The sequence below is a fragment of the Lontra canadensis genome, unplaced genomic scaffold (assembly GCF_010015895.1).
Source record: "Lontra canadensis isolate GAN:19392208 unplaced genomic scaffold, GSC_riverotter_1.0 scaffold973, whole genome shotgun sequence".
Classification (NCBI taxonomy): domain Eukaryota; kingdom Metazoa; phylum Chordata; class Mammalia; order Carnivora; family Mustelidae; genus Lontra; species Lontra canadensis.
This window is the reverse complement of record NW_022631957.1, coordinates 5,148-18,310: the sequence shown is the minus strand read 5'-3', so window position 1 is coordinate 18,310 and position 13,163 is coordinate 5,148. Positions and strand designations below refer to the sequence as shown.

The following is a 13,163-nucleotide window of genomic DNA, read 5'->3' as shown; positions in this document are numbered from 1 at the left end:
CCAAATAGTGCAACTTATCCCAAGTACATGGGTCATTTAACTTTTTACCTCCACTCCTTTGATAAGGGAAACATTTGTCATGATCAAGTGACACTTAAGTCACATGGTCAAGAAAGAAAAATTCCTCAAAATATACCCCACTCTTAAATTATATCACTAACACATGAATTTGTTACCTAACCAAAACACAACCATAGGTGTCATAGTATCATTAAACCCTCTCAATGCTTTACAATTCAGTGTGATTAGGTTTGCCATATTATTTTTAGAACCACTCTGGTTATGAGTAAACACAGAGAGGCTTTGGGCAAGGAACACAAGGAGAGTGTTAACAGAGGTGGTCCAAATGGGAGAGAGCACACAAACAACCGAATTGGGGATACTTATGGTAAGCTACATGGCAGGCTATTTCTGCCTAGGGCTGATGCTATTTTGATTACCACGATCTTGTCTCCTAGACTTTCCTAAGGAGCCATGGACACAAACAATGGAAGTTCCACAACAGATTTCATCCTGCTGGGCTTTTCTGATAGACCCCAATTAGAACCCATCATCTCTGGGGTGGTCTTCATCTTCTATATTGTGACTCTGGTAGGAAACACAACCATCATTCTTGTATCTTACCTAGACACCCAGCTCCATACGCCCATGTATTTCTTCTTATCCAATTTGTCTTTCTTGGATCTCTGCTATGCGACAAGCATTATCCCCCAGATGTTGGTAAATCTGTGGGGCCCAACAAAGTCTATTACGTATGGAGGGTGTGTGCTCCAGTTCTTCTTTGCCCTTGACCTGGGAGCCACTGAATGTCTTCTCTTGGCTGTGATGGCCTATGACCGCTATGCTGCTGTCTGTCAACCTCTTCACTACACTGTCATAATGCACCCTCAGCTTTGCCAGAAGATGGTGCTCACTGCCTGTTTAGGTGGTCTTGGCAGTGCGTTAATCCTTTGCTCCCTGACTTTGAAATTATCAAGATGTGGGCACCGGGAGGTGGATAATTTTTTCTGTGAGATGCCAGCATTGATCAAGATGGCTTGTGTACGCTCAAAAGTAATGGAGATCATTGTCTTTGCTCTTGGAGTGATATTTCTTCTAGTACCTCTATCACTAATTCTCATCTCATATGCAGTAATCACTCAAGCAGTCGTGAGGATCAAGTCAGCAGCAAGGTGGAGTAAGGTCCTTAATACATGTGGTTCCCACCTCACAGTAGTAACTCTGTTTTATGGAACACTCATTTACATGTACATGAAGCCACAGAATAGCACATCCCAAGATGAGGGGAAGTTCTTTACTCTCTTTTACACAATCATCACACCCACCCTTAACCCTCTGATCTATACTTTAAGAAACAAAGATATAAAGAGCGCAGTAAAGAGAATACTGTCTGTGGAGAAATGGTCAGCCAAGTCATGAGTTAGTTGGAAGAGAGCTAAGGAAATAATATTGACCTTTACCAACAGATGTATTGATTCATTTATGCAAAGAGCATTTATTGGGTGTTTATTGGGTACCAAGAATTGTACTAGGTACTGGCTTTGTAAATCAGTAGAAGCAGACAGAAACTATAAGGAGAGAGATAGTCAATTCATACACTTAAAAGACTTCAAGACTAATCAGGGCTACTAACAAGTAAACATAACTATGAGATGTGATTATGTACAGTAACAAATATTAAGAAAATATTGCACAGGGAAATATATTTTAAGATTCACAGGACACTGATTACTTCTTCCAAGACTTAACACTTTTATGGAAAATAACACACCCTTGAGGCACCTGATAACACCAGCAGGGCCTTTATTCTGGAGATCAGATAACCATTGATACCCACTCTATCTTCTGCTTCTAGTTTTAACTAGGGACAAGGCATATCACATTTCTGCCTACCACATTTCTGAACCTGGCTTCCCCCAACACAATGCCAGAGATTCAATGTGTGTAACTCCTGAGTTATCTTCTCAAACACGAAACCATTTATTCTCACTCTTCCCCACCCCTTCCTCTTGGCTGGAATGTGAATGTGAAGAGTATCTAGCTTTACCAAACCCTAAGAGGGAATGAAAAAATAAGACGGAAAGAGAACCACCCACCAATAGAGGAATGCCTCCAGAATAATATAAGGGGGAAAGCTTCTATGTTGTTTAATATTAATTAAGCCACTCTGCTTTGGGATCTATTAGAGTAGCTTAACTTTAACCCTCCATGGCCTGATAAGGAGTTCGGTATTTCCTATAAGGTAGTATGATCCTTGGGCCAGCAGCAACACCATCACTTGGTCCCGTATCAAAAATGCATACTCTTGGGCCCACCTCAGACCTACTGACCAGCTATCCAAGGATGGATCCAGCAATTGATTTTTTTTGAAGATTTTATCTATTTATTTATTTCATAGAGAGACAGCGAGAATGGGAACACAAGCAGGGGGAGTGGGAGAGGGAGAAGCAGGTTTCCCACTGGGCAGGGAGTCCCATGTGGGGCTTGATCCCAGGACCCTGGGATCATGACCTGATGTTTAATGACTGAGTCACCCAGGTGTGTCCCCACCCACCCACCTACCCCACCCCCAGCAGCAACTGATATTTTTAACAAACACTACAGGTGATCAGGATAAAGTCTGAGAACTACTATAATATAAAATAGGGAGATGTTGGGTTCTAAACAGAAAATTAACATAGTTTTATGGATTTTAATTGATTTCCTCCCCATACACCTGTGAAAGGGGGTGGGTAATGGTTTTTCTAGGCTCTTAGATAAGAGAAATAAAGGAAATGAGGCGTTTCCTCTAAATGAAATCACTATAAAAGGGTGTTCTTTATTTAATACTATCCTCTTGCTATTTTGTTTAATAATATTCTTTGTTTTGTTGAATTATGGTGGCAGTAATGGTAATTTTCTGGAAAGGGACTTGATCTTATTTAACAAAATATAAATTTAGCAATCTCATATTAGTTTCCCCATTTTTTTTGTACTTTTTTTTAGTGGTAAATACATTCTAACTCTGAGAATCTCTATGCTGAAGAGAAAACTATTCCCCTTCTCTACAAATCAACCATTTAAGATTTGGAAATTCTGTCTGCATGTGAGAGTCCTCACATTGTCAGTGCCCTTGCTTTGTGATTACAAGGCCAAATAGGCCACAATCTACCTGGAGTATGTGGGTGGGGTTCTGAGGTGTATAGGGGTTAATGTTCTTCTCTCTCCCATCCTCAATCTTTGTGGTTCCCACATTCCACAGGGAAAACACATTAAAACTTTACTTTAAACATTTGATTCTTCAGGGGCGCCTGGGTGGCTCAGTGGGTTAAAGCCTCTGCCTTCGGCTCAGGTCATGATCCCAGGGTCCTGGGGTCGAGCCCCGCATTGGGCTCTCTGCTTGGCGGGGAGCCTGCTTCCGTCTCTCTCTGCCTGCCTCTCTGCCTCCTTGTGATCTTTGTCAAATAAATAAATAAGATCTTAAAAAAAAATTGATTCTTCATTGAACACTACATTAAAAACTAATGATATACTACATGGTGGCTAACTGAACATAATAAAAATGAAATAAAATAAAAATTTTAGGCTGCAAAAATATTTAAAATTTTAAAATTTTAAAAATAAACATTCAATTCCTTTCTGCAGGTAACTTTAAAATAGCCAGGTGTGTAAGCCTTAAGAATAATAAGGAATCTGGGGCGCCTGGGTGGCTCAGTGGGTTAAGCCGCTGCCTTCGGCTCAGGTCATGATCTCAGGGTCCTGGGATCAAGTCCCGCATCGGGCTCTCTGCTCAGCGGGGAGCCTGCTTCCTCCTCTCTCTCTCTGCCTGCCTCTCTGTCTACTTGTGATCTCTCTCTGTCAAATAAATAAATAAAGTCTTTAAAAAAAAAAAAGAATAATAAGGAATCTGAGAGAGGGTGATGATATCCAGAGACAGGAAGCCCTAGAGACACTGTAACATTTATGGTGTTGCAAGGACTTTGTTTGGAGAACATTTAGAATGGTGACACTGTGGACAATGGAAATGAGTATCAAGTTTTGTGAAAGAAGCTCACCCCAAATCTTAGTAAACTAGTGATGTGTCACTTACAAACCTTTCACTCAACTCTTAAATCAGTTGCTATCTTACTTTTGGAGAGATATCCTTAAAAATCTCATCAATCTATCCTGTGAACTCCCTCCAAAACCAGTCACTACACTGGCATTATCCTTTTCTCTGTTTGTTGTAGGTATGTTTGAGGAAAAGGCACTGGTGAGCTTTTCAACAACATAGAACCTCTTATTCGTGTGTGATTTTACCGTGTCTAATTTGGCTTCCGAAATGATTCCATATTCAGTAAATGTCTGGATAATGATTAAGTGAACAAAGAAGTTTTTTTAATAAATATACATGAAAATATTCTTATTCTACAGAATATGACAAATGTTCATTGGGTAATGAATACTGGAGTGCACCTTCAGGCTTTTAACGTTTAGGACATTTGCAACACCTGACACCTAAGAAAAGGGAAGTATAGTATAGTTTTTTCTTTCACCTGCATAATTATATAGAATCCTTATGAGTGTTTATCTGGGCATGACAAAACAGAAAGAATAAAAGAAAAAGTTTCTCATTATCTCATAATGTAGAAATCATGACTGCAAACTTTTTAGTTAATTTCATTTTAAATTATTTCCTTCCATACTAAAGTTTGGGTCACGCTGAGTAGCTGATTTATTTCTCTCAATGTGTACATTTACATCAGATAAATCACACCCAAGGGAGAAAAACTTGACTCCTAGAAGAGTGGAAAAACATCTCAGTTGATTGGTGGCCCTCCAAAGGCCACTGTACATGAACAGACACACCATGTAACTGATGTGAGAAGGTCACTGGGAGAAAGATGCTGACAATGACAAGACTGGAAAAACAATGTCTTTGTGTTGTAGCACATGCTTGTCCCTGTCTGCAAAGAGGACTGAGCTCTCCCCAGGGACAAAATGATGCATGAGGAAACATACCCAGGCTCTAGCACCTGAGGAAGGTATGAATGGTCTTCTAGGTTAGTGAGTAACACCTTGCATTCAATGACGGCCTCAGCTAATCAAGGTCAAATGTTAGAGACTCCTTGGTATTCTACATAAAAAGCTTGATAACATAATGTATTATCAAGAATTTGGGGAAACAGAAACCCCAGCTTTTCCTGATTGTGGTAGTGATCTGCTGCCACCTAAACACTCTCTAAAGAAATAAACTGTCCTGCTGCAAATGACATAGGCTGAAAATCCCTTACCCACAATTCTGAATTTAACCAGTTTGGAAAATTGAAAATGTTCATAATGTTGTTGGCAGCAAATGTAATAGATGGGTCCTAAATAGGTGTGAGGCGTCTTCTGCTCTTTCAGTTCTGGTTTTTTAAAAAATCAGATTTTTCTTTTCCAAGGCAAGATGGCAGAGGAGTGAGGGGCTCCATTTCGACTGTCTCCTGAATTTAGCTGGATATCTTCCAAGCCAGTCTGAACTCCCATGAAATCAGCCTGAGATGTAAGATTATATGTCCTGGATCTCTACAGGGGCAGAGGATCTTCCATGCAGAGGTACAAAGAACAAAGTTGTGATTGCACGGACAGATACCGGAGGCTAAACAGAAGGGGGAGGGGGCCATCAGAAGCTACCCATTGGAAAGTAAAATAAATCCCCAGTGCAAAAATGTCCCGCACCTGGGGACAAACGGTGGGACCCGGGCAGCCGCTCGTGTGGACCTGTGCCTACAGACATGGGGTGCTGCTGTTGCTGCAGCCGCCATCCACAGCCACTCATACCAGGATTGCTTGTGGTTTTGAGGCACAGGGGCAGAGACAAGCTGGGGCCTGGGTCAACCACTGAGAGGATCACTGGGGGCAGGCACCACCTGTGGGAGGCTGCAGTTTTCAGTGGCACTTACAGAGGAGGAGACTGTATTCTGGAGGGTTCAGAGAGGAATAGACTCCGTGGTTCATCTCCTCTGGGGCAGAGGTCTGGGTGCAGATATTTTCCTTTGTTCTGACCCTCTGAAAAGGTGCAAAAAAACTGCCAGAGAACCAAAGCCCAAAAAACCGGTTTGCACAGAGTCCAGCCCCTGGACAGGGGGCAAGGAACTCCACCCAAGCAGGACCAGCTGAAAAACAAGGCAGCAGGCCCCTCCTGCAGAAGACAAGCTGAAAGAACAAGAAGACAACAACCACAGGGACCCCATAAAACTGTAAAACCCCAACACCAGAGGAAAACAGTATATTAAGCTCCCAGTGTTGCCTCACAGCCTGTATATTTCTCAGATAAAACTTTTTTTTTCAGTGTTCCAAGATTCATTGTTTATGCACCAAACCCAGTGCTCCATGCAATTCTTTCTCGTTTTTTCTCCTTTTTACCTACTTACCATTTCAACTAGATGTTTAATATAACATATTCCATAGTAACTTTTTTTTATAGTAACTTTTTAACTCCTACTGTTGCACACATATCATTTTTCTTTTTCTTTTTTCTATATGTATAGATATAAGCTTCAATGTAGTTCTTTTTTCCCTATTCAATACTACCTCTATATATATATATACCAGTTTAATTTCCCTGTAACTCTGGGAAGTAGTGTTCTCTTACAAAGAGAACAAAATACATCCAGGAAGAACTGAAACACCCTATCTCGCCCACATTAGGAGATTATAGCCTCCCCTCCCCCCACCCCTCTTTTTTCTTTTAATTTAACTTGATAAATATTATTCTTGGAGAGGATGTGGAGAAAGGGGAACCCTCTTTCCCACACTCTTGGTGGGAATGCAAGTTGGTGCAGCCACTTTGGAAAACAGAGTGGAGATTCCTTAAGAAATTAAAAATAGAGCTTCCCTATGACCCTGCCATTGCACTACTGGGTATTTACCCCAAAGATACAGATGTAGTGAAAAGAAGGGCCATCTGTACCCCAATGTTCATAGCAGCAATGGCCACGGTCGCCAAACTGTGGAAAGAACCAAGATGCCCTTCAATGGACGAATGGATAAGGAAGATGTGGTCCATATACACTATGGAGTATTATGCCTCCATCAGAAAGGATGAATACCCAACTTTTGTAGCAACATGGACGGGACTGGAAGAGATTATGCTGAGTGAAATAAGTCAAGTAGAGAGAGTCAATTATCATATGGTTTCACTTATTTGTGGAGCATAAGAAATAGCATGGAGGACAAGGGGAAATGGAGAGGAGAAGGGAGTTGAGGGAAACTGGAAGGGGAGGTGACCTATGAGAGACTATGGACTCTGAAAAACAATCTGAGGGTTTTGAAGGGATGCGGGGTGGGAGGTTGGGGGAACCAGGTGGTGGGTATTGGAGAGGGCACGGATTGCATGGAGCACTGGGTGTGGTGCAAAAACAATGAATACTGTTATGCTGAAAAGAAATAAAAATTTTTTTAAAAAAATATTATTCTTGGGTTTCATTTTGGCTGGGTTTTCTTGGTGGTGGCTTCTAATCACTCTGAATTTTCCCAGGGTGCACTTTGTCTGGATTGTGGTTGATATTTTTGACTCTGTATGTTCCCCTTAACCACCCCTCAACAGAATGACTAGGAGGAGGAACTCCCAACAAAGAAAAGAACCAGAGACGATGGCCTCCCCACAGACTTAATGGACATGGATATAAGCAAGACAGCAGAAACAGACTTCAGGGTAACAGTTATGAAGACAATAGCTAGGACGGAGAAAACCACTAACAGCAACATAGATTCTCTAAGGACACAAATGAGAGATGATCAGGTTGAACTTAAAAATGCTATGAATGAGATGCAATCTAAACTAGATACTCTAACAGCTAGGGTAGAAGAACAAATTAGTGATCTAAAAGACAAACTGACAGAAAGGAAAGAACAGGAGGAGGCCCGGAAAAACCAGCTTAAAATCCGTGAAAACAGAATTAGAGAAATAAACGGCACCATGAAACGTTCCAATGTCAGAATTATTGGGATCCCTGAGGGGGTGGGGAAAGAAGTCTAGAAAATATATTTGAGCAAACTGTAGCTGCAAACTTCCCCATCTGGGGAATGAAACAAGCATTCATGTTCTAGAGACAGAGAGGACTCCTCACAAGAAGATCAAAAAGAAATACCAATGCCCCAGCATGTAATAGTTAAACTCACAAATCTCAGAACAAGGAAGCCATCTTTTTTTTAAGATTTTATTTATTTATTTGACAGACAGAGATCACAAGTAGACAGAGAGGCAGGCAGAGAGAGAGAGGGAAGCAGGCTCCCTGCTGAGCAGAGAGCCCGATGCAGGACTCGATCCCAGGACCCTGAGATCATGACCTGAGCCGAAGGCAGCAGCTTAACCACTGAGCCACCCAGGTGCCCACAAGGAAGCCATCTTAACGGCAGTTAGAGGGAAGAGAATTCTTCCGTAGAGAGGGGAGAACATCAGAATAATGTCAGACCTGTCCACAGAGACCTGGCAAGCCAGAAAGGTCAGAAAAGACATATTCAGGGTACTAAATGAGAAGAACATGCAGCCAAGAATACTTTATCTGGCAAGGCTGCCATTCAGAATGGATGAGAGGTAAAGAGCTTCCAGGACCAGCAGAAACCAAAAGAATATGTGACCACTAAGCCAGCCCTTTAAGTACCATTAAGGGGGGGGGGCTTCTATAAAAGGAGAAAAACCCCAAAAGTGATATGAAACAGAAATTTACAGAGAAAATCTATAGAAAAAAAGACTTCTCAAGCAACATGATGACAATAAAATCATATTTTTCAATAATCACTCTCGATGTGAATGGCTAAATGCTCCTGTAAAACAGCACAGGGTTGCAGATTGGATAAAAAGACAGCACCCATCCATATGCTGTCTACGAGAGACTTATTTTGAACCTACAGATACATCTGGACTGAAAGTGAAGGGATGGAGAACCATCTTTTATGCCAACAGATCTCAAAAGAAAGTTGGGGTAGCAATTCTCATCAGACAAAATAGATTTTAAGCTAAAGATACAGAAGGAAACTGTACCATTATTAAAGGGTCTATCCAACAAGAGGATCTAAAAATTGTAAATATCTGTAAATACCCCGCAACATGGGACCAGCCATCTACATAAGACAACTGTTAACCAAAATAAAGATGTTGATATTGGTAATAATACATTAATGTAGGAGACCTAAACACTCCACTCTCAGCAATGGACAGATCATCTAAGCAGAAAAACAACAAAGAAACAAGAGCTTTGAATGACACACTGGACCAGATGGATCTCATAGATATATACAATAACACCCTGAACAACATAATACTTATTCTTCTCAAGCACACATGCAACTTTCTCCAGAATAGACCACATACTGGGTCACAAATCAGGACTCAAACAATACCAAAAGATTAAGAATATTCCCTGCATATTCTCAAACCACAGTGCTTTGAAACTGGAACTCAATCACAATAAGAAGTTTGGAAGGATTGTGGTTGATATTTTTGACTCTGTATGTTCCCCTTAACCAACTTGGAAGCTAAAGACCATCTTGCTCAAGAATGTTTGGATCAACCAGGAAATCAAAGAAGAAGTTAAACAATTCATGGAAACCAATGAGAACAAAAACCCATCGGTCTGAAACCTATGCAATACTGCAAAGGCTGTCCAAAGGGCGAAATACATTGCCATCCAAGCCTCACTCAAAAAAAATAGAAAAATCCTGAATACACAAAGTATTTTTACACCTTAAAGAACTAGAGAAAGAACAACAAATAAAGCCTAAGCCACATATTAGAAGAGAAAAAATTAAGATTAGAGCAGACATCAATGAATTAGAAACCAGAAATACAGTAGAGCAGATTAACAAAACTAGAAGCTGGTTCTTGAAAAGAATTGATAAGATCAATAAGCCACTGGCCAGACTTCTCCAAAAGAAAAGAGAAAGGACCTAAATTAATAAAATTATGAGTGAAAGGGTACAGATGATGATTAACACCAAGGAAATAAAGATTATTAGAAGTTATTATCAATTACTGTATGGCAATAAATTCAGCAACCTGGAATAAGTGGATGTCTTCCTGCTGAAACAGGAAGAAACTGACAAACTGAATAGACCAGTAACTGGTAACAAGATTGAAGCAGTGATCAAAAACCTCCCAAAAAACAAGAGTCCAGGACCTGGTGGATTCCCTGAGGAATTCTACAAAACATTCAAAGAAGAAATAATACCTATTCTCCTCAAGATGTTTCAAAAAAATAGAAACAGAAGGAAAACTTCCAAACTCATTCTATGAGGCCAGCATTACCTTGATCCCAAACCAGGCAAAGACCCCATCAAAAAAGGAGAAATTTCAGAACAATATCCCTGATGAATATGGATGCCAAAAATTCTCAACAAGATCCTAGCTAATAGGATCCAACAGTACATGAAAAGGATTATCCATCATGACCAGGTGGGATTTATCTCTGGGATGCAAGGGCAATTCAACAATTGCAAACCAATCAATGTGATAGAACACATTAATAAGAGGAGGGAGAAGAATCATATGGTCCTCTCAATTGATGCAGAAAATGCATTTGACAAAATACAGCATCTGTTCCTGATTAAAACTCTCCAGAATATAGGGATAGAGGGAACATTCCTCAATTTCATAAAGACCATCTATGAAAAGCCCACAGTAAGTATCATTCTCAATGGGGAAAAGCTGAGTCTTTCCCTTTAAGATCACGAATACAACAAGGATGCCCATTATTGTCACTTTTGTTCAACATAGTACTAGAAGTCCTATCATCATGAATCAGAAAACAAAAAGAAATAAAAGGTATCAAATTGGCAAAGAAGAAGTCAAACTCTCTCTCTTCACAGATGATATGATACTTTATATGGAAAACCCAAAAGACTCCACACCCCAATTACTAGAACTCATACAGAAATTCAGTAATGTGGCAGGATACAAAATCAATGTACAGAAATCATTTGCTTTCTTATACACTAACAATGAAAGTATAGAAAGGGAAATTAGAGAATCTATTCTATTTACTGTAGCACCAGAAACCATAAGATACCTTGGAATAAACCTGACCAAGGAGGTAAATTATCTGTACTCAAGGAACTACAGAACACTCATGAAAGAACTCATAACAGAAATTCAGTAATGTGGCAGGATACAAAATCAATGCACAGAAATCAGTTGCTTTTTCTATACATTAACAATGTAACTGTAGAAAGAGAAATTAGGGGGTGCCTGGGTGGCTCTGATGATTAAACATCTGCCTTGGGCTCAGGTCATGATCCCGGGGTCCTGGGATTGAGTCCCACATAGGGCTCCCTTCTCAGCAGAAAGCCTGCTTCCCCCTCTGCCTCTAACACTCTCTCTCTCTCTCTCTCTCTCTCTCTCTCTCTCTGCCTTTCATTGATAATTAAATGAAATCTTTAAGAGAGAGAGGGAGAGAGAGAGAGAGAGAAATTGGGGGATTGATTCCATTTACGATAGCGCCAAAACCATAAGATACCTTGGAATAAACCTATCCAAAGAGGCAAAGGACCTAGAACCTACAGAACACTTATGAAAGAAACTGAAGAAGACACAAAAATCTGGGAAAACATTCCATTCTCATGGATCAGAAGAATAAACTTTGTTAAAATGTCCATGCTGCCCAGAGCATGGATACACTTTCAATGCCGTCCTGATCAAAATACTAATGGCATTTTTCAAAGTGCTGGAACAATCCTAACTTGTATGGAACCAGAAAAGACCCTGAATCACCAAGGAAATGTTAATAAGAAAAACAAAGCTTGGGGGCATCAGGTTGCCTGATTTTAAGCTTTACTACAAAGCTGTGATCACCAAGACAATATGGTACTGGCACAAAAGCAGACCCATAGATCAATGGAAGAGAACAGAGAGCCCAGATATGGACCCACAACTCTACGGTCTGACAAAACAGGAAAAAATATCCAATGGAAAAAGGACAGCCTCTTCAATAAATGGTGCTGGGAAAACTGGACAGCTATATACAGAAGAATGAAATTCAACCATTCTCTTACACCGTACACAAGGATAAACACAAAATGGATGAAGGACCTCAATGTGAGAAGGAATACATCAAAATCCTAGAGGAGAACATAGGCAGTAACCTCTTCGATATCAGCCACAGCAACTTCTTTCATGACACATCTCCAAAGGGAAGGGAAACAAAAGCGAAAATGAACTTTCAGGACATCATCAAGATAAAAAGCTTCAGCACAGCAAAGGAAACAGTCAACAAAACTAAGAGCAACCCACAGAATGAGTGAAGGTATTTGCAAATGACACTACTTCTCAAACTCAACACCCAAAAAACAAATAACCCAGTTAAAAAATGGGAAAAGACATGAACAGACACTTCTCCAAAGAAGACATTCAAATGGCTAACTGACACATGAAAAAATGTTCCACATCACTAGCCATCAGGCAAATACAAATCAAAACCACAATGGGATACCACCTTACACCAGTTAGAATGGCCAAAATTAACAAGACAGGAAACAGCAAATATTGCTGAAGATGCGAAGAAAGGGGAATCTTCTTACACTGTTGGTGGGAAGCCACACTGGTACAGCCACTTTGGAAAACAGTATGGAGGTTCCTCAAGATGTTAAAAATAGAGCTACCCTATGACCCAGAATTGCACTACTGGGTATTTACCCTCAAAGATACAGATTTAGTGAAAAAAGGAGCACATGCACCCCATGTTTATAGCAGCCATGTCCACAATAGCCAAACTGTGGAAGGAGCTGAGATGTCCTTCAACAGATGAATGGATAAAGAAGATGTGGTCCATGTATACAATTAAATATTACTCAGCCATCAGACAGGATGAATACCCAACTTTTGCATTAACTTGGGTGGGACTGGAGGGAATTATGCTAAGTGAAATAAGCCAGGCAGAGAAAGACAATTATTATAAGGTTTCACTCATATATGGAACATAAGCAATAGCACAGAGGACCACAGGGGAAGGGAGGGAAATCTGAAGGGGAAGAAATAAGAGAGGGAGAAGAACCATGAGACACTGTGGACCCCAGGAAAAAACTGAGGGTTTCAGAGGGAAGGGGGCTGATGGATGAGGTAAGAGGTTGATGGGTACTAAGGAGGGCATGTGTTGTAATGAGCACTGGGTGTTATACACAACTAATGAATCACTGAACACCACATCAAAAACTAATGATGTACTATA

At 40.4% G+C, this 13,163-nt stretch overlaps 1 protein-coding gene across 1 annotated transcript; it reads left to right on the top strand.

The window, feature by feature from the left end:
- The first annotated feature begins 474 nt into the window (after positions 1 to 474).
- LOC116863361 (olfactory receptor 2W1-like) lies at positions 475 to 1,419 on the top strand. Its single transcript, XM_032850826.1, has one exon. The coding sequence runs from the start codon at positions 475 to 477 to the stop codon at positions 1,417 to 1,419; it is 945 nt and encodes a 314-aa protein (XP_032706717.1).
- The last annotated feature ends 11,744 nt before the right edge of the window (positions 1,420 to 13,163 follow it).

Coding starts and splice junctions, on each gene's coding strand:
- LOC116863361 (XM_032850826.1), top strand. CDS start 475: ATGGACACAAACAATGGAAGTTCCACAACAGATTTCATCCTGCTGGGC.